Genomic DNA, 21,422 nt, shown 5'->3' with positions numbered 1-21,422 from the left:
AATATACACACTGACTGGCAGAGTACGCAATGCTATATAGTCTGGCTGAGCGGTGTACACAGAGTGGCAGTACACACAATGCTATATAGTCTGGCTGAGCCGTGTACACAGAGTGGCAGTACACACAATGCTATATAGTCTGGCTGAGCGGTGTACACAGAGTGGCAGTACACACAATGCTATATAGTCTGGCTGAGCCGTGTACACAGAGTGTCAGTAAACACAATGCTATATATAGCGTGGCTGAGCGAGGTGCACAGTGGCAGTACACACAATGCTATATTAGTCAGGCTAAGCCGTGTACACAGAGTGTCAGAAAACACAATGCTATATATAGCGTGGCTGAGCGAGGTGCACAGTGGCAGTACACACAATGCTATATTAGCCAGGCTAAGCCGTGTACACAGAGTGTCAGAAAACACAATGCTATATATATAGCGTGGCTGAGCGAGGTGCACAGTGGCAGTACACACAATGCTATATATAGCGTGGCTGAGCGAGGTGCACAGTGGCAGTACACACAATGCTACATATAGCGTGGCTGAGCGAGGTGCACAGTGGCAGTACACACAATGCTATATTAGTCAGGCTAAGCCGTGTACACAGAGTGTCAGAAAACACAATGCTATATATATAGCGTGGCTGAGCGAGGTACACAGTGGCAGTAAACAATGCTATATATAGTGTGGCTGAGCGAGCGGTGTACTACTGTTCCCAGCAGCGACACACAATGACTGGGGGGACCCTGGCTAGCGTGGCTGGAGAGCGAACTACCCTGCCTGCCTACCCAAAGCTAAACCCACAGACAAATGGCGGAGATATGACTTGGTTCGGGTATTTATTTACCCGAACCACGTGACCGTTCGGCCAATCAGAGCGCGTTCGGGCCCGAACCACGTGACCCGTTCGGCCAATCACAGCGCTAGCCGAACGTTCGGGGAACGTTCGGCCATGCGCTCTTAGTTCGGCCATGTGGCCGAACGGTTTGGCCGAGCACCGTCAGGTGTTCGGCCGAACTCGAACATCACCCGAACAGGGTGATGTTCTGCAGAACCCGAACAGTGGCGAACACTGTTCGCCCAACACTAACTGCAGTGGGGCTGTTCGGGTCATATGGAGACCAGACAGCAGGGCATTGCAGTAGTCAAGGCGGGAAATTATGATGGCATGGATGAGGAGTTTGGTGGTGGCAGAGGTCAGGAAAGGGCGAATCTTACAGATGTTACAAAGGTGGAAGTTGCAGGACTTTGTGAAGTTTTGGACGTGGGACGTGAAGGAGAGTGCGGAGTCCAGGGTGACACCCAGACAGCGGGCTTGAGAGGTAGGGCGAATGGTAGTGTGGTTAACAGTGACATGCACATCTGGGAGGTTCATGGATGGCCGGGGTGGGAAAATCATAAATTCCGTTTTGTCTAGATTTAGTTTCAGGAACCTAGCGGACATCCAGAAGGAGATGGCTGATAGGCAGGAGGAGACCTTGTCCATGGTAGTGGTGGATATGTCAGGGGTGTGGAGGTAGATCTGGGTATTATCTGCATACAGATGATAGTTAAAACCCATGGAGGAGATAACCTTGCCAATGGAGGATGTGTATAAGGTGAACAGTAGGGGGCCAAGGACCAAACCTTGGGGGACTCCCTCCGAGAGGTGGTTGGGGGAGGACGAGGACTCTTTGAAGGCGGTTGACAAGGAGCGGTTGGAGAGGTAGGATGAAAGACAGGACAGGGTGAGATCGTGAATACCCATGGACTGGAGGGACTGGAGGAGTAGGGGATGATCTACTGTGTCAAAAGCTTCTGAAAGGTCAAGGAGGAGGATAATGGAGTATTTACCTTCAGCTTTAGCTAAGGCAAGGTCATTGACCACTTTGGTGAGAGCAGTTTCGGTTGAGTGGGCAGGCCAAAATCCAGATTGCAGTGGGTCTAGCAGTGAGTTGGCATTGAGGTACTGAGTCAGGCGTTTGTGAACCAGACGCACAAGGAGTTTTGAGGCAAAGGGGAGGAGGGAGATAGGACGGTAGTTGGAGGGTAGCGAGGGGTCGAGGGAGGGTTTCTTGAGCAGGGGTAGTACAGTGGTCTGCTTGAAGTCTAAGGGGAAGGTGCCTGTGGATAGGGAGAGGTTGAACAGAGTAGTGAGGACTGGGGCCAATTCAGTGAAGTGAGGCTGGAGTAAATCAGAAGGGATGGGGGTCAAGGGAGGAAGTAGTGGTATGGAAAGTCTGCAGTAGGTGGTTGACTTCCTCAGTGGTAGTAGGAGTGAAGGATGTGAGGGGAGGATAGGGTGGTGGAGGAGCTGGTTGGGAGGGGGTGGGAGGTGAAGATTGGAGATTGGATATTTATGAGGTAATCAGTAGGGGAATATATTTGTTATATTCCCCTGGATTACGTAGTGCAGGCAGAACCATCTCTCGGTTTCTCCCTGCGTCTGTACACAGGATTTCTAACCTCCACTAAAGAGTTTTATGTTCCGGTTTATGGCTTTAGGGATAGTCAGAAAATAACCATCAGTAATACTTTTTAAGCAGGGACTTTGTCAAGCAAAAATGTTTAAAAATAGGCACTGCCTTCACAAATAAATAGTGTGATGTAAAAAGCTGAACTTTTTAAAAACCTGTTGAATTAAAATAAAACAGCATAGGCCCCCTTCCAAAAATTAGAAACCTTTTAAACAACATGGCCACCAGTAGGGGAGAACAAGGGAGCTGAAGGTTTCTCCCCTTGAGTGTTTACCAGTCCATGTGGCTTTAAGCATTAAAGGGGGGTCTTGCAAGAGGAAAGGACAGCAAATCTTTCCACCTTCGCAAAGCAATATTTTTCCAATGCCGAGGGAAGTGTCTTCCAAAAAGTAGGTGGGATAATTGGATGAGGCACTATCTGCTTGTCCCTTTAATAACAGGGCATCCAGACAGCCAACACCATTTGTGGCCTGGGTTTCTTGGAATTTCCCCATGACACTCATGGGGAAGTTACCTACAGCATTAACATATTTAAATTTACTACCCAAGATTCCCACTGGTCCAAGCATATCAGCCAATGAAAATCCTCCGCGACAAATTAAAATGTGAAATTTATCTGGGAGCTTAAGTGAACTTACTGCCAGCTTGTTCTGTTGGACCAATATACCATTGGGGAAATTCATATGAGCACACAATGTACCTTTGGGGAAATTCATACAAGCATAAGCACACTGTGACAAGTTTCTTACAGTATAAGTATGAGGGAGACAAAATGTATTGCATCGTTGTAAACATCCACATTTTAAGACATGCAAGAATAAATACATGAACACCCAAACCCTGGATTGCTGATAGTTTGCACCAGTTATAAGATTTTACTGCAGAGGAGTTCAAAGGGTCATTAGTTCTGCTCTGTTTCATAGTTGAAAATGCAGAGTGTAGTTTGTAAACTGCAAATACAGTGGCTTGCAAAAGTATTCGCCCCTCTTGAAGTTTTCCACATTTTGTCACATTACTGCCACAAACATGAATCAATTTTATTGGAATTCTCCATGAAAGTCCAATAGAAAGTGGTGAACACGTGAGAAGTGGAACGAAAATCATACATGATTCCAAACATTTTTTACAAATCAATAACTGCAAAGTGGGGTGTGCGTAATTATTCAGCCCCCTTTGGCCTGAGTGCAGTCAGTTGCCCATAGACATTAACTGATGAGTGCTAATGACTAAATAGAGTGCACCCGTGTGTAATATAATGTCAGTACAAATACAGCTGCTCTGTGACGGCCTCAAAGGTTGTCTAAGAGAATATTGGGAGCAACAACACCATGAAGTCCAAAGAACACATCAGACAGGTCAGGGATCAAGTTATTGAGAAATTTAAAGCAGGCTTTAGGATACAAAAAAATTTCCAAAGCCTTGACCATCCCACAGAGCACTGTTCAAGCGATCATTCAGAAGTGGAAGGAGTATGGCACAACTTTAACCCTACCAAGACAAGGTCGTCCACCTAAACTCACAGACTGAACAAGGAGAGCGCTGATCAGAAATGCAGTCAAGAGGCCCAATGGTGACTCTGGATGAGCTGCAGAGATCTACAGCTCAGGTGGCAGACTCTGTCCATAGGACAACTATTAGTCGTGCACTGCACAAAGTTGGCCTTTATGTAAGAGTGGCAAGAAAAAATCCATTGTTAACAGAAAAGCATAAGAAGTCCCGTTTGCAGTTTGCCACAACCCATGTGGAGGACACAGCAAACATGTGGAAGAAAGTGCTCTGGTCAGATGAGACCAAAACGAAACTTTTTGGCCAACATGCAAAACACATGTTCTGGGGATGCTTCTCTTCAGCAGGGACAGGGAAGCTGGTCAGAGTTGATGGGAAGATGAATGGAGCCAAATACAGAGCAATCTTGGAAGAAAACCTCTTGGAGTCTGCAAAAGGCTTGAGACTGGGGTGGAGGTTCACCTTCCAGCAGGACAACAACCCTAAACATAAAGCCAGCGCAACAAGGAAATGGTTTAAAACAAAACATATCCATATGTTAGAATGACCCAGTCAAAGTCCAGATCTAAATCCAATCGAGAATCTGTGGCAAGATCATAAAACTGCTGTTCACAAACGCTGTCTATCTAATCTGACTGAGCTGGAGCTGTTTAGCAAAGAAGAATGGGCAAGGATTTCAGTCTCTAGATGTGCAAAGCTGGTAGAGACATACCCTGAAAGACTGGCAGCTGTAATTGCAGCAAAAGGTGGTTCTACAAAGTATTGACTCAGGGGGCTGAATAATTACGCACACCCCACTTTGCAGTTATTGATTTGTAAAAAATGTTTGGAATCATGTATGATTTTCGTTCCACTTCTCACGTGTACACCACTTTGTATTGGTCTTTCAAATGGAATTCCAATAAAACTGATTCATGTTTGTGGCAGTAATGTGACAAAATGTGGAAAACTTCAAGGGGGCCGAATACTTTAGCAAGCCACTGTATTAGAGAATGATGCAATTCTATAAAAAAACCTGTATATCTGAAAATAAAATGTGAGACTCTCTTTTTTGCTACCAATGTTCTATTCATTATCTGTACTACACATACAATTCATTATATTATACTTTTTTTTTTCACTTCAGTGTCACTGTAATGTCTTACCATCCTCTAAGTAAATAACACCATGAGGACACTTTGCCATAGAAAAGAAAATTATTATAATAATTACATTCACAGAAACATGAACCTAGTTAAAAAGAAATTGCTTGTTGCCTCATGCTTCTCGGTGCATTACAGTAACCAACACGAGTAAAAACCTGCCAAGACTACATAGAAAGCTTGTGCCTTTTCTCAATCTTTTGTCTTTGCATATATTAATGAGAACTAATGCCTGTCATTGCTATAGAGACGAAAGGCAGTGTTCCGTTATGTTACTGCAGTTGGTGAAGCGCACAATGCCTTATTGGATAACTCTGGAATCTGGAGAATTAGATTTAACAAGAAAGCATTACTTATATGTCTAATAAGATAGTATATTTCACCAAGGGACTAAATCAAGTACTGCGGTACCTCACAGGCATCTAAAAATGATTTATGCGTTCAGAGTTTTATTAAACAGTGCTGTAAAACTCCACATCTGCAGAAAAATCACTATATCTCTCCTGATACAGGAGGTGTTAATATGGCCCTTGCTGGCTTTGCAAGCTAGTGTGATTTCACTGAGAAAAATTGCAAGTAAAATTCATTTACTTAAAGGGATACTGTAGGGGGTCGGGAAAAATTTGTTGAACTTACCTGGGTGGGGCTTCTAACGGTCCCCCGCAGACACCCTGTGCCCACGCAGCCACTCACCGATGCTCCGGCCCCGCCTCCGGTTCACTTCTGGAATTTCAGACTTTAAAGTCTGAAAACCACTGCGCCTGTGTTGCCATGTCCTCGATCCCGCTGATGTCACCAGGAGCGTACAGCGCAGACACAGACCATACTGGGACTGCACAGTACACTCCTGGTGACATCAGCGGGATCAAGGACACGGCAATGCAGGTGCAGTGGTTTTCAGACTTTAAAGTCTGAAATTCCAGAAGTGAACTGGAGGCGGGGCAGGAGCATCTGTGAGTGGCTACGTGGGCACAGGATGTCTGCGTGGGACAATTAGAAGCCCCGGGTAACTTCAACCCATTTTCCCCTGACCTCCCTACAGTATCCCTTTAAAGCAGAACTATCATCTGCATTGTCAGTCAGCTTATACACTGATCAGCAAAACTATTAAAATCAACTGCCTATAATCATGTAAGCCCACTTTGTACCACCAAAACATCTGAAAGCCATGGCATTTGTAAGATCTCTGAAGATGTGCTATAGTATCTGGCATTAAGCCATTAGCAGCAGATCTTTTGGTCCTTTAAATTTCAAATTGAACCCTCCATTCATTGAACCTGTTTTTCAAGCATATCACAAAGAGGCTTGATTGGATTGACATCTTGGGAACTTTGAGGCAAAGAAAACATGATTCATCTGATCAGGCTACCTATTTTGATTGGTCAGTGGCCCGGTTCTGATGCTTAGGTGTCCATTATAGGTGCTTTCACAGTGGACAGGTTTAGCATGGACATTCTGACTAATCTGCCGGTACACAACCTCTAATGCATCAACGGTAATTCATTGTGTGTTCACACACCTTTTTTTCCATCGTCAGCATTATACTTTTCAGTAAGTTGTTGTACAGTAGCTTCTTTGTGCGTTATATCAGACATGATTGCTTTCACTTTATACAAGCATTACTGAGCAGGGATGCGTAAGATCCTACAATTGGTTTAATGGTTGACCTTCATTGTGTTTTAATGAAAACCAAAATAACATTTTTTAATGTGATGTTGATGTCTATATTTTCAAGAGCCCACCTCTATATATGAGGGACTGGTGCCTAAGGCCTTAAGAATTATACTGTGGAAAGGCATATATCTGTACACAACCAGGAGGTGTCCTACTAGTATGTGGATATTAAGTGTTACTTTAATCATACTTAATTCAAAATATCTGAGAATGGGATTTTGATTAATAATACAAAGGAATTTACAGTGCAAACTTGGCTTGCGATAATTTGTTCCGGAAACATGCTTGTAATCTAAAGCACTTTTATATCAAAGCAAATTTCCCCATAAGAATTCATGGAAATCCAGCTGATTTGTTCTACAATCCAAAAACAGTTCTAGTCAATAGTATAAAGTAAAAATGTAAATAAGGCTTTCACTATAACTAACAGAATCATTGCCATCTGTTGGCTCACCCCAACTTTTTTTTGGTTTGTGGTTGTAACAAGGAACTTATCCAATGACCGTTACTTTTGAGGATGTAATGGAATGTGACTTTATACAGTCTCTACACTCAGATTAAGTACAATCCTGCAGCGCAAAAGGCAGAGAAACTATCGGCTTGGTTGTGGTGATGTCACATGACACATGTATACTTTTTTTGATTGTATATCAAGCCAAATGTCACACAAAAATTTGCTTGTATTTCAAAGCCCTTTTAAACCAAGTTACTCTCAATCCAAGGTTTTACTTTATTATTATTCATCTCAAATCCATTTTAAGATACCAACATGTCCCCTTCAGTATGTAAGTAAATGCAGTGTCTCTACTTATATGAAACTAGTTGCAGTATATTGTGATCTCTGCTTGAAAAGTACCTCTCTGTACTTTGTATTCTCTGTGCAGCTTGTTATACTTCAGCATTCACTCCAGCTGGAATAAGGGTGGGGTATGGCTAGGAAATTAAGTCTTATTTCACATGGGCAGCTGTAGGCAGTGCATTCACTGCCTGTTTGCTGCTACACTGTTTCTGTGGGGCACTTGCAAGCACTTCTCATGGGCAGTGGAGAGACATCTGTTCCATTGGGGCTCATCTCATATAAGCTCCAGATACACTCAGATGTGACATGAAAACTTTTTTTTGTTGCTGCTCAGTAGGTGCCCCACGTGTCAGGCATTGACTCACATGTGATCATGAATGCTGTTATTTGCCGGCACTAAACTGCACATGGATGATACTTTGTCTGGTCATTGAAGCTGAACTGTGCCAAGAGGCCAATACGTCGCAGCCAACTCCATTCAGTGCTACCTGAGTTTTAGTAGTTTTTTAAGTCACTAACACTATTATTTATGTATTTATTGTATTTGTAAAGCACCAACATATTACACAGTGCTGGACATTAATTAAGGTTACAGGCAATATTTAGCGGTGACATAAAGCAATAAGACAATACAGTACAACACACAGCACAGTATGAGTACAAGGTAATGCTTAGTCAGTCACTGGATGGGAGTATGGAGATTAGGCAAGTTTAGTTCTACCAGATCCATAGGATGAGTGTACAGTAACGGAGGTGTGTGAGCAAGTAAGACTGTAGGAGACACGAGGAGGAGGACCCTGCCAAAGGCTTTCAATCTAGAGGCAGAGGTAGGGACAGGAAAGGTAGGGGACCGGAGTTCAGCTGCGGGGTTAGAGCACCAGTGAGGGTGGGTAGGCCAGAATGAAAATGTGCATTTTTAGAGCCTTCTTGAAGACTTTGAAGAAGGGGGCAACCCTCCTTGGGGAGGTAGGGAGTTACGTAGTGTTGGAGCAGCTCTTGAGAAGTCCTGGAGTCATGCATGGGACTGGGTGATGCTTGGGTCAGTCAGGCACAGTTCATTGGAGGAGTGGAGTGAGTGGCTAAGTGTGTACCTCTGAGTAAGATCAGAAATGTAGTGGACAGATTTATAGACCAGAAACAGTATCTGGACTGCACTATGTCCGACTACTATACATTACTGGTTATTAAGAGCACTATAAGTAGAGTAATGTTGTAATCATTAACAACAAGTATTTACAAATGAGGTTGACACTGGCCCATGCTGTGTTTAACATATGGTTCAAGATTGTTAAACTGTTCAATCAAAAATTAATCCAAACTCCTTTGAAGTACAGAAATGGCACAACTGTGTAAGAAATTCCCAAATTCTTTATTAAAAAAAAAGAAACTTCTGTAATGTTGCAAAAATAATTGGATAATCATTTAAAATAAGATACAAGGACTATTAATTAGTGACAATTAACTATCTTATTCAAAAGGGCTAATCAGCCTTCCCAGTGATTTCCCGCTTGTATATCACTGCACAGTTGGAATGGTAAGATTCTTGATTTAGCTTTACATAATTAGAAAAACAAAAATGTCACTTTAGGCAAAAATCAGAAAAAAGAGAAAAAAGATTTAAAATACATGATTTTTTAAGATGCTCATTTTGAAAGCCATCTTCAGGAAATAAGACATTTTGGCTAATATCACACGAGAGGCTTTCGCATTCTGTGATCTTATCCTTTGACAGAGGCCCTGACTGAACAAATACATTTTCCACTCCTTTTATTAAGATCAAAAAAAGATCTAAAATGTTTTCTTTAGGTTACTGACATTCCATCTAAAAATGCACTGGACTACAAAAAACCCCAACGCTATAAAGATAGCCATACCAAGTAAGAATTTTGTTTTAAACGTTAAACCTAAAGGTGCCCATATGTGTATGTGTAAAAAAGGTTCCTGGTGAAAAGGATGATGGAGATAGCTGCTACTGCTAGTAGAATACTGGTAAAATTACAGATATACTACTAAAAGTGAACCTTAAGCCAGGATCGATTTTCAAAATAAAGATATTACCTAAGTCCTGTGTCCCAGCCCTGCAATTTCGTCTGTGTTGCGCCGATCTGGAGGCTTTATTTACTGTGTTACCGGCAAGATGATTCCCTATAATTTATTCAAAATGGCGCTGCTGGCCGGAACTATTTCCAGGTCAGCCAGCGCTTGTTAGCTTCCTGCGTCTCCTGCCTCCTAGCTACGCTCGCTCGTGCACTGCCTTGTCTGTTTCAGTGCACAAGCATAGTGTCCACAAAGCGCTGTTCCTGAGGCATAGCCGGAGCATGCACTGACACCTCATTCAATGGCCGGCTGAGTTTCGCATTCCTCAGATAGCAGAGCACTCGAGCGAAGGAAGAAACATCGGCCGGCCACATCTTTTGGGTAAAAAAGTTTATTTTTATTGTCGCACGCAGTACAGGCAGCGGCGCCAGCGGCAGTAGGACCCAGCAAGGGAGGAAAGATTTATGTGTTAACAATCCTGGGTCATTCACCGTCAGGCGCCGTCAGGGCTGACTGTTAGGGAGGATTTGTGGGAAACAGAGGACCAGATAAGAAAACAAACACTGCGGTAAGACTCTTATCAGCCTCCTCTTCTGTGCACACTGTCAGGTTTAAAAAAAAAAGTTTGGCTTAAGTGCCTCTTTAATTATCATTGTAAAATATTAGTAAAGATTACCAATATTTTACTATGACTTAATCAGTAGAGGGAGGGTTCTGTGTGAGTAGGGTTAAGTTAAGTGTTTCAAGAGAGAGTGGCACACCATATGGTAGTCAAGGTGCTGGACCAGAAATGTCCCAAGCAGAAAATCCAGAGGGTCCACACACTCAGCAGGTTAACGGTGATTTTTCCATAAGAAGCCAGATGTACATTCAATCAACCAACAAATGTTTCAGGGCCTTGGCAGGTCCCCTGTTTCAAGGTATACAACAGAGTGACAACAATATATCATGGAGCACATGATTATATATATATATATATATATATATATATATATATATATATAGTACAATCAAGTAATACCCCCCTCTCTGGGATTCAAAATTCAAAAGTTAACCTCTCTCCGTGATACCTGACCTTGACCTCCTACTGGGGCATCATCTTAAATAGCCCCCCGCCATGCCTAACTTTAATGCCTGCAGCCTTTGGCACCATTTTTATCTGCTTCGGCCCATACACACATTGATTTTCCTGTTTAATTACCTGAAGATGTAATTGCTTTGATTGAATCAGATGAAAAAAGATTCCTTGAAATATTTTATTTGGTAGTATAGAAGTATAGATCAGATAGGATGAAAAATCTAGGTTGATTGAGGACACGGCAGGAACAGCAAGCAATTTATATGCCACAGCATTGCATTCAATCGAACTGCAATGCTGTGGTTCATTTTTTTTGTAGATTCCCTGATGGAATCTATTATGAATCAATGTCTATGGTCTGAATTATTTCTGAACTGATTCCTTTCTGAAAGGAATCATTCATTTTAAAACATTGGGGGTGTTTTCATTGGTAGGCATTGACATGTTCCATGTTGTTGTAAAGCAGTAGATTCTACCTTTAAGATGTGCTGTGAGTTTATGAGAAACCTTTCTGAACTCTTCAAAACGCATTTCACCAGAGGTAGATATTTTTACACTGACTAATACAAACGTATGCTTGCACATAATTGTACGAACAAGACAGGTGTCCACATGATCTACATATATATCAGTGTCTTAGGGTCAAAAAGACAATACATATTTGGAAAAAGAAATCCAGAAAAATGGCACCACTTGATTATGGTTGAAAGAAGTATTACATGCAATCTTTTTTATCTTTGTACACTTCCTTTTCATATGGACTGCTTTACTGTTTATGAATTGATTACCAGCAATGATCTGCACACACTATATATATATATATATATATATATATATATATATATATATATATATATATATATATATTCTGTACAGATGTCATACACTGTCACTTTGTTATTAGGATTCTGTGAGCATTTGGCTATGTTTTGTACAAAACCGTGATAGGGCAAAATGTACATAATGGGATGTTGTTTTTGTGCATCATGCTGTTGAATCTCTTATGATATTGCAAAAAATGCACACAAAAGTTGAACACGTTTTCGCCTTTGCTGCTGGTTGCAAATTCAAATAGAAACCTTGCATTTTAATGTTCCATTCAGCATCACTTTAAATAAATAGCAGTAATGAGCGAAAATAGCAATTCATTTTAACATTGGTTTTGCGAAAAATTAATGTAAAAAAATATATTTTCTATGGAATTTTTGCTAAAAAATAAGATTAGTTAATTAGTTAATTAGTTAAAATTTAGATATTTGCATTTTTGCTGTAAAAATTGTCACAGTACAAAATATAGGTTTTCTGTGTTGTCCTGCTATTCACAATTTTTTTACGGTAAAAATATCGATTTTTCACATTTTTGTGAAACTGCAAAAACACTATTTTTAACGGATATTTCTCGAGAAAAAATTGCATTTTTTTTTGCAAAAATTACTTTGGCAAAAATGCCCAAGCAACACAGATAAATAGGTCCTTCAACATGTTTCAGTGATTTCAATAAAATTTTAAATTCAATATATTTTATTTTATTTTTTTTAAAGTAAACCTGTCCTCTCATTCTCTCAGTTGTGTGATATGGTAACTGTACAAAGGTCGATACCTAAAGGTTGCAGTCAGTCTGTCACAGGTATCTGTGACTAAATCACTTGCTCTGAGCTTTTGTCATGATCTACCTAAACAGCCATTTATTTTCAGTTTTTATTCAGCTATATATACTGAGGTTTTTACAGCTTTAGACATAGCAGAGACGTAATGTGCCGCCTAACCACCTCTTCCTCCCAAAGCCCATAGGAGAAGTTCTCTTAAGCAGATTGTTTCTATTGTAGTAATTACTCAGATCACTGGTGGGTTTAAATTGTTACAAAACAATTGTTGCATACTTACGTTCATGTCTTTTTATTTTTTTCTTTCTTCTTCTTCTTCTTTGGTCTGGAACTTCTGTTCGTGCAGATTGGAGGGGTAACTCATCCCTGCAGTTTGATGATGGTATGTGTGGGATATTAGGAACTGAAGTACTAATTCCACTTTGCTACCTTTCTGCTCATGTGCAGTACATTCAGTTAGTTTAACAACCGCTCCCATGCAGAACACCATTCCTGAAGTAGCTTCACAGAGCTTTAGTCAGCCACTCATCCATACTAAGTATTCAGTAACTTACAATAATTGTAAAATATACTTTAAAGATAACAGGAGAAAAACATACAAACAGCTGAAGTAATAAAATACACACATTTTCAAAAGTGTGAGAAATAAGAGATATCCAACAAATCTACTTAAAACCTAGCCTACTATGCATTTAAAGGGCCCAGTTTGCTGCAGCGATTTTAAAGCAAACCTGAAGCAGAAAAAACAACAACTTATGATATAATGCATTGTATGTGTAATACAGGTAATGAATAGAACATTAGTAGCAAAGAAAAGAGTCTCTTATTTTTATTTTCAGTTATATAGCTGTTTTTTTAATAACATTGGATTATTGTATCATATTTGCAGTTTACAAACCACACTCTGTATTTTAAACTATAAAACACAGCAGAGCTGATGACCCTTTGAAATTCCTGACAGAAAAACCTCAAACAAACAAGAAACCGTGAGAGACAGGTTGAGATAAGTGCTTCAGAAAATAGCATTGCTCTCTGACTAAATTAGTTGGAGAGCTCAGAGAAGCTCTTTTTATATTCTTAAATATCAACTGAAGTTTCTTAACTATTCCTGTACTGGAAAACAATATGAGACTCTTTTAAAGCATATTAACCAAAAGGTGTGTTGGCCGCCTCAAGGGTCAATAATGGTCGTAGTGGGGAGTCCCAGTAGGGCAGGAGGTCCATAAATTCTCCCTTTTAAAATCCACAGCAAACATAGCACTTTATAGAGGGCTGTTGCCTGAAATGCAGTGCAGGATATTATGCTTTGTACTACTGCAAGTAATATGCAATAAATATTGTTGGATATACTGTATATCCGCTGAGGATCGAATCCTAACTGGGATTGCTGTGTTTGCTGTGGACTCTTTTCATTCATACTAATGTTCTATTTCTTAGCTGTACTACACATGCAATTCAATGGCCTCAATTCACTAAGCTTAACTCCTGTCTTTAACAACTCTTCAGAGCTGTTTTACAGTTATCACAATTATATCACCATGGTGATAACTGTAAAACAGCTCAGAAGAGTTATTAAAGACAGGAGTTAAGCTTAGTGAATTGAGGCCATTATCTCATAAGTTTATTTTTGCCTCAGGTTTGCATATATATTTAAAACATATTAAAACTACACAAGCTTAAATGAACTAAATTTGCCCTTATTTTTGCGATGTTTATTTAAAAGGAAGAATGTATACGGATGGTAGCATGTATAGAGATGCTAAAAGCACAAACAATGAAAATGTTGTCTCTCTAATGCTTTTTTGAAGCATTTACTGAGATTTGTTCTCTATAGCGTCTCACTGAAATGCAGTGTTGTTGTTCGAATTCGGGAAAATGCAATTCTGAACTGGAACCTGCATTCAGCACCATTTAAGCACCAAACAGCAGGATTGGGTGCATTCCATTTTGCTCTCGTACTTCCCTTTATAGCCTGGAAGGAGGACGTATCCAAGTTAAATGAAATACACCCTGTCCTGCTGTTAGCTGCTGAAATGGTGCTGAATTTGGTGTTTGGCTTCCAAAACCATGGTTTCCCAAATTCGAATGACACTATTGAAATGTATTACTTTTTAGAGATTCACTGACATTTGATACTCCATTGAGATATACTGAAATGTGGTTCCCTAAAGAGAGATTACCTGCAAAAGAGTTTCCCAATACAATTCTTCAAACGTTCTACAAATATTCACTTGAATCCGGAATTTGAATGAGCTTCACTGAGATTTGGGACTTTTCAAAGATTTACTGAGATTTGGTACTTTACAAAGTAAACTATATTCAAACTACATTCTTCATACAATCTAATATGCAATTTTATCCAAGTAAAAATATATCAAATTTAGGTCATTGGGGGTCTAAATAGTGTTATAATTAGCCATAACGAACATGCAAGAGCTGTAGCAGTTTATATTAATACAAATAGGAATTTATTTTTAAGGCCAAATTTGAATTACATATAAAACTCCACAACGCAGCCCTGCAGTAAAGTGGGAACTCCCTAGATATTATTTTGAAACAAAAGTATGCCGGCAAAGGAATACATTTTTAACCTAGAAGCATTCTTTTGGACATCATCTCAGTATTGCTTTCAGAGCTGTATTAAAACAAAACATATCCATATATTGTTGTGATTAAGAAGGATATTATGCTATCCTCATAGGTTACATAGTTACCGTACATAGTTTAGTTAATAAAATACATTTGTCCATCAAGTCCAACCAGTAGGGCATGTATTCAATAATGCCTTTACAAGTGATATCGATACTACAAAGTGTACTTCACATTAGTTCTTCAACGCAATTCAGATTTTGTCATTAAAACATTTACAAAATACCAGATTATTATAAACGATTAATTCTAAAACGAAACACTAATATATCATATAATAATGGTTAGTTTAAAAAACCAACTCACTTAGTAAACACTGGCTGACATGAAGAAAACATAATTAGTTAGATTTAATTAATTAGAATAGTGTTTAAAAAAATCTAATTATTCAAACTAAGACCTTCCTTGCCACTAAAAGGCTACTCATGCCACCAGCGCCCCATTTTATCTTAAAGGATTGAATGCCATGGCATATTTTTATTTTAAAATATAACCAAACAATGTGCTACACATCTTATCATGTAATTGACTAAACCTTTTCACAATACAGTGTTCTTAGCAATTTAAAACCTAGTAGCATGTGCTTTATGTCATTTAATGATGTGTACTTTTTTGTGTGTTTAACTTTTAAGGATAGGTATGCATTTCTAAAACCTACTTTCATGTAATGGCTGAAACTATCCTTTGTACTATGCTGCTCTGTCTTGTTTGTTATGTGGTTATTAAAGGCGAATAACAACCAAAAATGATCTCTCAGTTTTCAGTGGATATAAATACAGGCCATTGATTCACAACTATCAAGACACCCAGCTTTGTTATCCTCCCACTCAAGATCTTGACTCCACCCTTGTCCACCCTATTGTTACTCCACCCACTTCAGGCCAGTCTAGGTAATCAATGGTTTAAAATCAGTTCTCCATTGCTTTCTTTCAAAAATAAAAATACAAAAAATACAAAAAAGGGACAGAGATGGTTGACTGCATTGCTCAGCCTGTTACTTTGAGTGACCATGATGGTGTTATAACTAAGCTAAAATTAAAATCTCTAACACGACAATGTCAAATAGTGTCTTGGAAATGTATGAGCAGCTAACTGTTGCCTAGGATTATCAGCACCCACTCAAAACTGGGAGAAAAGTTTTGGATGGAGGTCACCTTTAATTTTTCAATCATTCTAACAATCTGCTTTTTGCATACCATTTCCAATTATGTCATTGAGCTACTGGCTTTTTTTCTTAATTTATAAATAATAAATTAATTATTTTTATTACAATTCTTCATGTATGAATTAAGCAAATCACAATATTAATTATTATTAATATAATAATGTCCCCTTCATATTTTAAGAATTAATTTTAGCATGACAAACTGTTTTTTGCATGTTTGGAAAATCCAGTTTATTTTCTCCTGCATCTTTTGTATATACTGGATATTTTATTTATTGACCTGGTTCCCTTACTATCAAAATTTTGTTAGCAATATTTATTTGCCTAATTTTTCCTTCAAATACCTTTCCTATTTTTGTTTTTTCCTTCCTTTATTTTGCCTTTGTTTTTTCTTTTTTTTTAGGTTTCAGAGAATATATGTTGAACACAATAAGCCTTCCCGGACACCCCAAACCTCTTAACCAAGGCATTTATGTTCACGACGTCGGTGTTTACTTCACCAAAGGACGCCACGTCTTTTAAGCCTCTAACGTTCCCTGTTATGTTGTCAAGTTTAGTCTGTCCTCTCAAAATGTGAAGGGAGGCACTGAAAACTTTTGGATCGAGGTTTCACGAGGCAGCACTAGTCCTCTGTTGTAAGCTTGTCTACAACAGAAACATATTTCTGTCTAAACATAAACGTTGCTTTAACTCCAGTAGCCTCTGCTTTCAAAATTATCCAAACATGCCACAGCAACAGCAACCGGAGCAGCAACTTATAACAAAAAACAAAAACAAATCGGAGACAGACTCCAAAGGAGCCATCTTTAAAATAAACACTAGTTGTACTTGTTTTAAAAAAAGAAAAAAAAAAGAAAAAATTTAGTCGTGTTTTCCTGTTTGGAATATGTGTTTGAGTTCTCTTTGTGATCCTGTGACTTCAAACCACCTTATTAATGATGTCATCACCCTTTGCAAATTGCAACTAAAGAGATCTCATAAAGCAGGGCCTTTTTATGTCATGGAAGTCACTAACAAAGTGAAGACTGGTAAGAAAAGGGCATCCTTAGATATCTGCAGTTCTGCCTGCACCAAGATGAGATATGAAATATTACTTTTTTTAACAGGAGATATTGTAATTATTTTTCAATGAAATGTTTTACAAATCTTTTTGTGCGTCAGAATTTTTATTACTTGTATCATTTTGTCTGGTTAGCAAGATGTGGCTGGGCTGTGAATGTGAGGTACACTAAATCAGAATCAGATACTCACTCCCTTTAGCAACTTATTCTATTTTTACACAATTGTAATTACTCCTTGACTTAATACTGATGCTGATTATTTTTACTCTGTTATGAAGTACATCAGTCCTGATGTTTACCATTGCAACCGTTGCTTCCTGAAATTAATGTAGTTAGAATTAACATGAACATCTGGGAAAAGTTAGGTAAAAGTTACGTTGTGCACCTGTTATTGGATACAGTGCACAGTTATGGCTGTTTTTTTATATTGGCTACTAAGTTTTTTTGTGAAAATGAAATTTAAATTGATATCTTTATCTGTATTGGTTACAACCTATGGATTAGTGCCTGTACACTGTAATAAGTTACAGTTTTAGTAAAGCTTAACTTATTAGGTCCAAAACCATGTGGTTACTCAGAGCAAACAGTCGGAATCCTTTTCATCTAAATTAAGTAGTTGCCCAGAGGAACTGCATACATTTTGCTCTACTATTCTTTGCACCTGATCTTCATAAACTAGCCTTATGGCTTGTTTCCATATGCACCCTTTCAGCCGCACTTATGGAAATGCGATCACAAGGACATCAGAGAGTGAGTAGACCACTCTCTGATGTTTCCATACATGCGCTGCGATTCACAGCTGAATTGCAGCACATGGTTGCCTGCAATTCAGGGCGATTTGGCCCGCAATCCCATTCAGTATAATAAATGGGATTGCAAGCGCCACCCCCTGTGGAGTCATGTGCAATACAGAGCCACGCTGAGCACACGGCTCTACATTGCATAAGTGGAAACGAGCCCTTAGAGCAGGGGTCTCAAACTCACGGCCCGCGGGCCATTTGCGGCCCTCGATACATTATACAATATTTTGTGGCCCTCGCTGGCAAAAGCTTCCTTATAGTTTGCTTCAGTTCTCCCAAGTAATCCGCCGCATCCCTCTGCTAAACGAGGGCTGCAGAGCCCCCAAATCCCCCGGGGGGCAATCCGCTGGCATTTCCTGGAAGGGGCAGAGCTTTCAGCTTCAGCTCTGCCCCTCCTGACGTCAATCGCCGCATGGATCACCACCTCTCCCCGCCCCTCTCTGTGAAGGAAGAGTGAGAGGGGCGGGCAGAGGCGGCGATGCGCCGCGATTGTGAAATACCTTATGCGGCCCAGCCTCATCCTGACTTTGCCTCCTGCGGCCCCCAGGTAAATTGAGTTTGAGACCCCTGCCTTAGAGAGTCTACCCTTTACAGCCTTTAAACGCTTCCTCTATTCCCATTGAAAAAAATGATGCCCTTTTTCTCTGGTCTTGAAAGGAGAAAACAATAATGCATGGGTGTACAGACTGCTATAAAAAAACGAAAACAAGATAGATCTGCAACTTCTCCACGACACCCAAAACTAAAACTTAAAGCTTTGGTGAGGTCCTAAGTTTAAATAAACACAACAAAGAAGAAATAAAGTACTACAGAAAAAAAGCAAAAACCACAAGTATCAAGCTAACTTACTATCAATTTAATGTGATAAATAGATTCTTTCTCAATAAATAGTATTCTACAATACTACTGCCGATATGTATATTTAGAAGCTGATATAGAAGCTTACAATATGCAAAATTTCAGGCTTATCCAATTGCTTCAATAAATTGTGGGATACTCACACAGAACAAGCATGCAGGTTGGTAGTTTTAGCTTTTGTAGCTTTGGGGCTGTTTGTTCCAGGTCAACGAAGCTTAAATATATGTATAACTTCGGTGGAACTAGAGACTTAGATTAGTGTTGTCATAACTGCTGACATTATTTTAATATCCTGAAAGGTTCATGTAAACTAGGTAGGTTGAATTAGAAACAAAATTAACTGTGAAAAGTATTGGTTTAAATTATTTAAACATATTTGTGGCATTATTAAATTTTTGCAGTTGCCCGTATTCTTTGTCCAGTGTTATATGGCAATGTACAGAGAAGAGTAATAGCAACATTCAAACTGCAGTAGCTTATAGCAACTGATATATCTTCAGTTTGCTGAATGTATTAGTTGCAAAAAAAGAAGTTCTTATTGGTCATTATGGCACATTTACCTCATTTAAACAGCCTAATTATGTGCAAATATTATTCCTTCAAGATGTAACTTTTGTTCGCGTCAGCTGCTTTTTATTTAATATTTTGTACAAGTCCAAAGAAAGCTAAAATGTATCAGATGATTATATGCCACACTTTATATTTTTTCTTAAAAGATTGGGGTGATTTATTTTACTTACCACTGTAAAATAATAAATATTCTTGCAGCACCTTTTACATGCAACAGGAACTTTGATTTTTCCTGACCCCATCCTCTGATACCTGCACACTTTTGTGCAGGCACTTAGACTTATTTTTACTGCTTATACAAGTGTAGGACACGAGGAAAAGTTGCATTACAAAAAAAAATAAAAACACTATCTACAAAAAACTAAAAATCTAAAGGTGCTATGCATTCTCCATTATAAAAATGCCCCCTTCTTAAAGGATACCTGAAGTGACATGATGAGATAGACATGGGTATGTACAGTGCCTAGCACAGAAATAACTATGCCGTGTTCCTTTTGTTCTTTCTCTGCCTGAAAAAGTTAAATATCAGGTATGTAAGTGGTTGACTCAGTCCTGACTCAGACAGGAAGTGACTACAGTGTGACCCTCACTGATAAGAAATTCCAACTATAAAACAATTTCCTAGCAGAAAATGGCTTCTGAGAGCAGGGAAAAGATAAAAGGGGTCAATAGTTAATAGATTTTAGCTCTGGCATACTTTAATGAATGTGTCATTGAGCAAAAACAATAAAACTGTTAAAACTAAAAAAAGTTAATTTAAACATAAAATAAAAGTGTGAAATATGTTAAAAAGTCATTTTTTTAGGAGAAGGATGATAAATGAAATTGTTTATTTCATTTGCTTATTTTCGCTTCGGGTGTCCTTTAAGGATACTTACTATTATCACTTCCCAACTAGAAAGGGCCCGAACCTCCGATTTTCGGTTCGCGAAAAGTTCGGTTCTCGTGAACTTTCACGAACCGCAATAGACTTCAATAGGGAGGCGAACTTTGAAAACTAGAACCATTTATGCTGGCCACAAAACTGATGGAAAAGATGTTTCAAGGGGTCTAACACCTGGAGGGGGACATGGCAGAGTAGGATAGATGCCAAAAGTCCCCGGGAAAAACCCGGATTGGACGCAAAGCAGCATTTTAAGGGCAGAAATCACATTGAATGCTAAATTGCAGGCCTAAAGTGCTTTATAACATCTTGTATGTTTATACATCAATCATGTGTATACATCAATCTTCCTCCCTTCCTCCTCCTCCTCTTTTGTCTAGTCTTCCAGGGAGTTGTAGGGTGTCAAAAGCCAGCTTACATACATTGGCCGGGAATCAAACCCAGGTCAACTGCTTGGAAGGCAGCTATGCTCACCACTATACCACCAACACTACAGGCTGAAGCCAGCCTAGCATATACTATTGTGATATACCCAAGAGAAAAATGAGCTTGCTTAGGGATTTGTAGGATGTCAAAAGCAAACTCCCATACATTGGCCAGGAATCGAACCCAGGTCAAATGCTTGGAAGGCAGCTATGCTCACTACTGTACCACCAACGCTACATGCTGAAGCCAGCCTAGCATGTACCATTGTTATATACCCAAGAGAAAAATGAGCTTGCTTATTTGCCTAATTTGCTAGATGAAAGCAGTGGGACACATGGTGATACTGCAGAAAGATCATGTGCCCCCCTGGATGATGCTGGTGTAACACACTCAGCAAAGGACAGCAATTTGAAGTCTGGAAGATCCCAGGGCAAGGGTGGGAAGGATGAAAAGCTAGGTGGCCATGCAACTATTCCTGCTAACCTAAAGCTTACTTGTGTCTTAAAACACATTGGCTTAAGACTTTACCAAATCCAATGCTCCAATATGGGGAAGCTTCTCTGTTTGCTGTTTTTTTTTTTTTGAGTGGTGTCACAGTTTACTCATCTCTTCAACTACAAGAAAGGCCAAGGAGTAGTCTTAGCTACCCTAATATCTATGTTACGGCAGGGCCCTTATTACACTTTCTCTTACAGGGCTATGGAAACCGTTTTGC

General features: G+C 39.5%; 1 protein-coding gene across 12 annotated transcripts in view; it reads left to right on the top strand.

Moving 5' to 3' along the window:
* The window catches only part of NTRK3 (neurotrophic receptor tyrosine kinase 3), a 977,566-nt gene that overhangs the window by 769,204 nt on the left and 186,940 nt on the right, over nucleotides 1-21,422 (top strand). Inside the window, exons 14-15 of one of the 12 annotated variants that reach the window (XM_068275174.1) lie at nucleotides 12,642-12,677; nucleotides 16,513-17,258. The exons of 10 other annotated variants lie outside the window; for them this stretch is intronic. In XM_068275174.1, the coding sequence (XP_068131275.1) occupies nucleotides 12,642-12,677; nucleotides 16,513-16,631 (155 nt within the window). In that variant the 3' untranslated portion in view covers nucleotides 16,632-17,258. Of the gene's footprint in view, nucleotides 1-12,641; nucleotides 12,678-16,512; nucleotides 17,259-21,422 lie in introns of those variants that run through there. One more of the 12 variants, XM_068275175.1, reaches the window with a different exon arrangement.

This window comes from Hyperolius riggenbachi, chromosome 3 (assembly GCF_040937935.1).
Source record: "Hyperolius riggenbachi isolate aHypRig1 chromosome 3, aHypRig1.pri, whole genome shotgun sequence".
Lineage (NCBI taxonomy): Eukaryota > Metazoa > Chordata > Amphibia > Anura > Hyperoliidae > Hyperolius > Hyperolius riggenbachi.
This window is presented reverse-complemented; position numbering and strand designations above follow the sequence as displayed.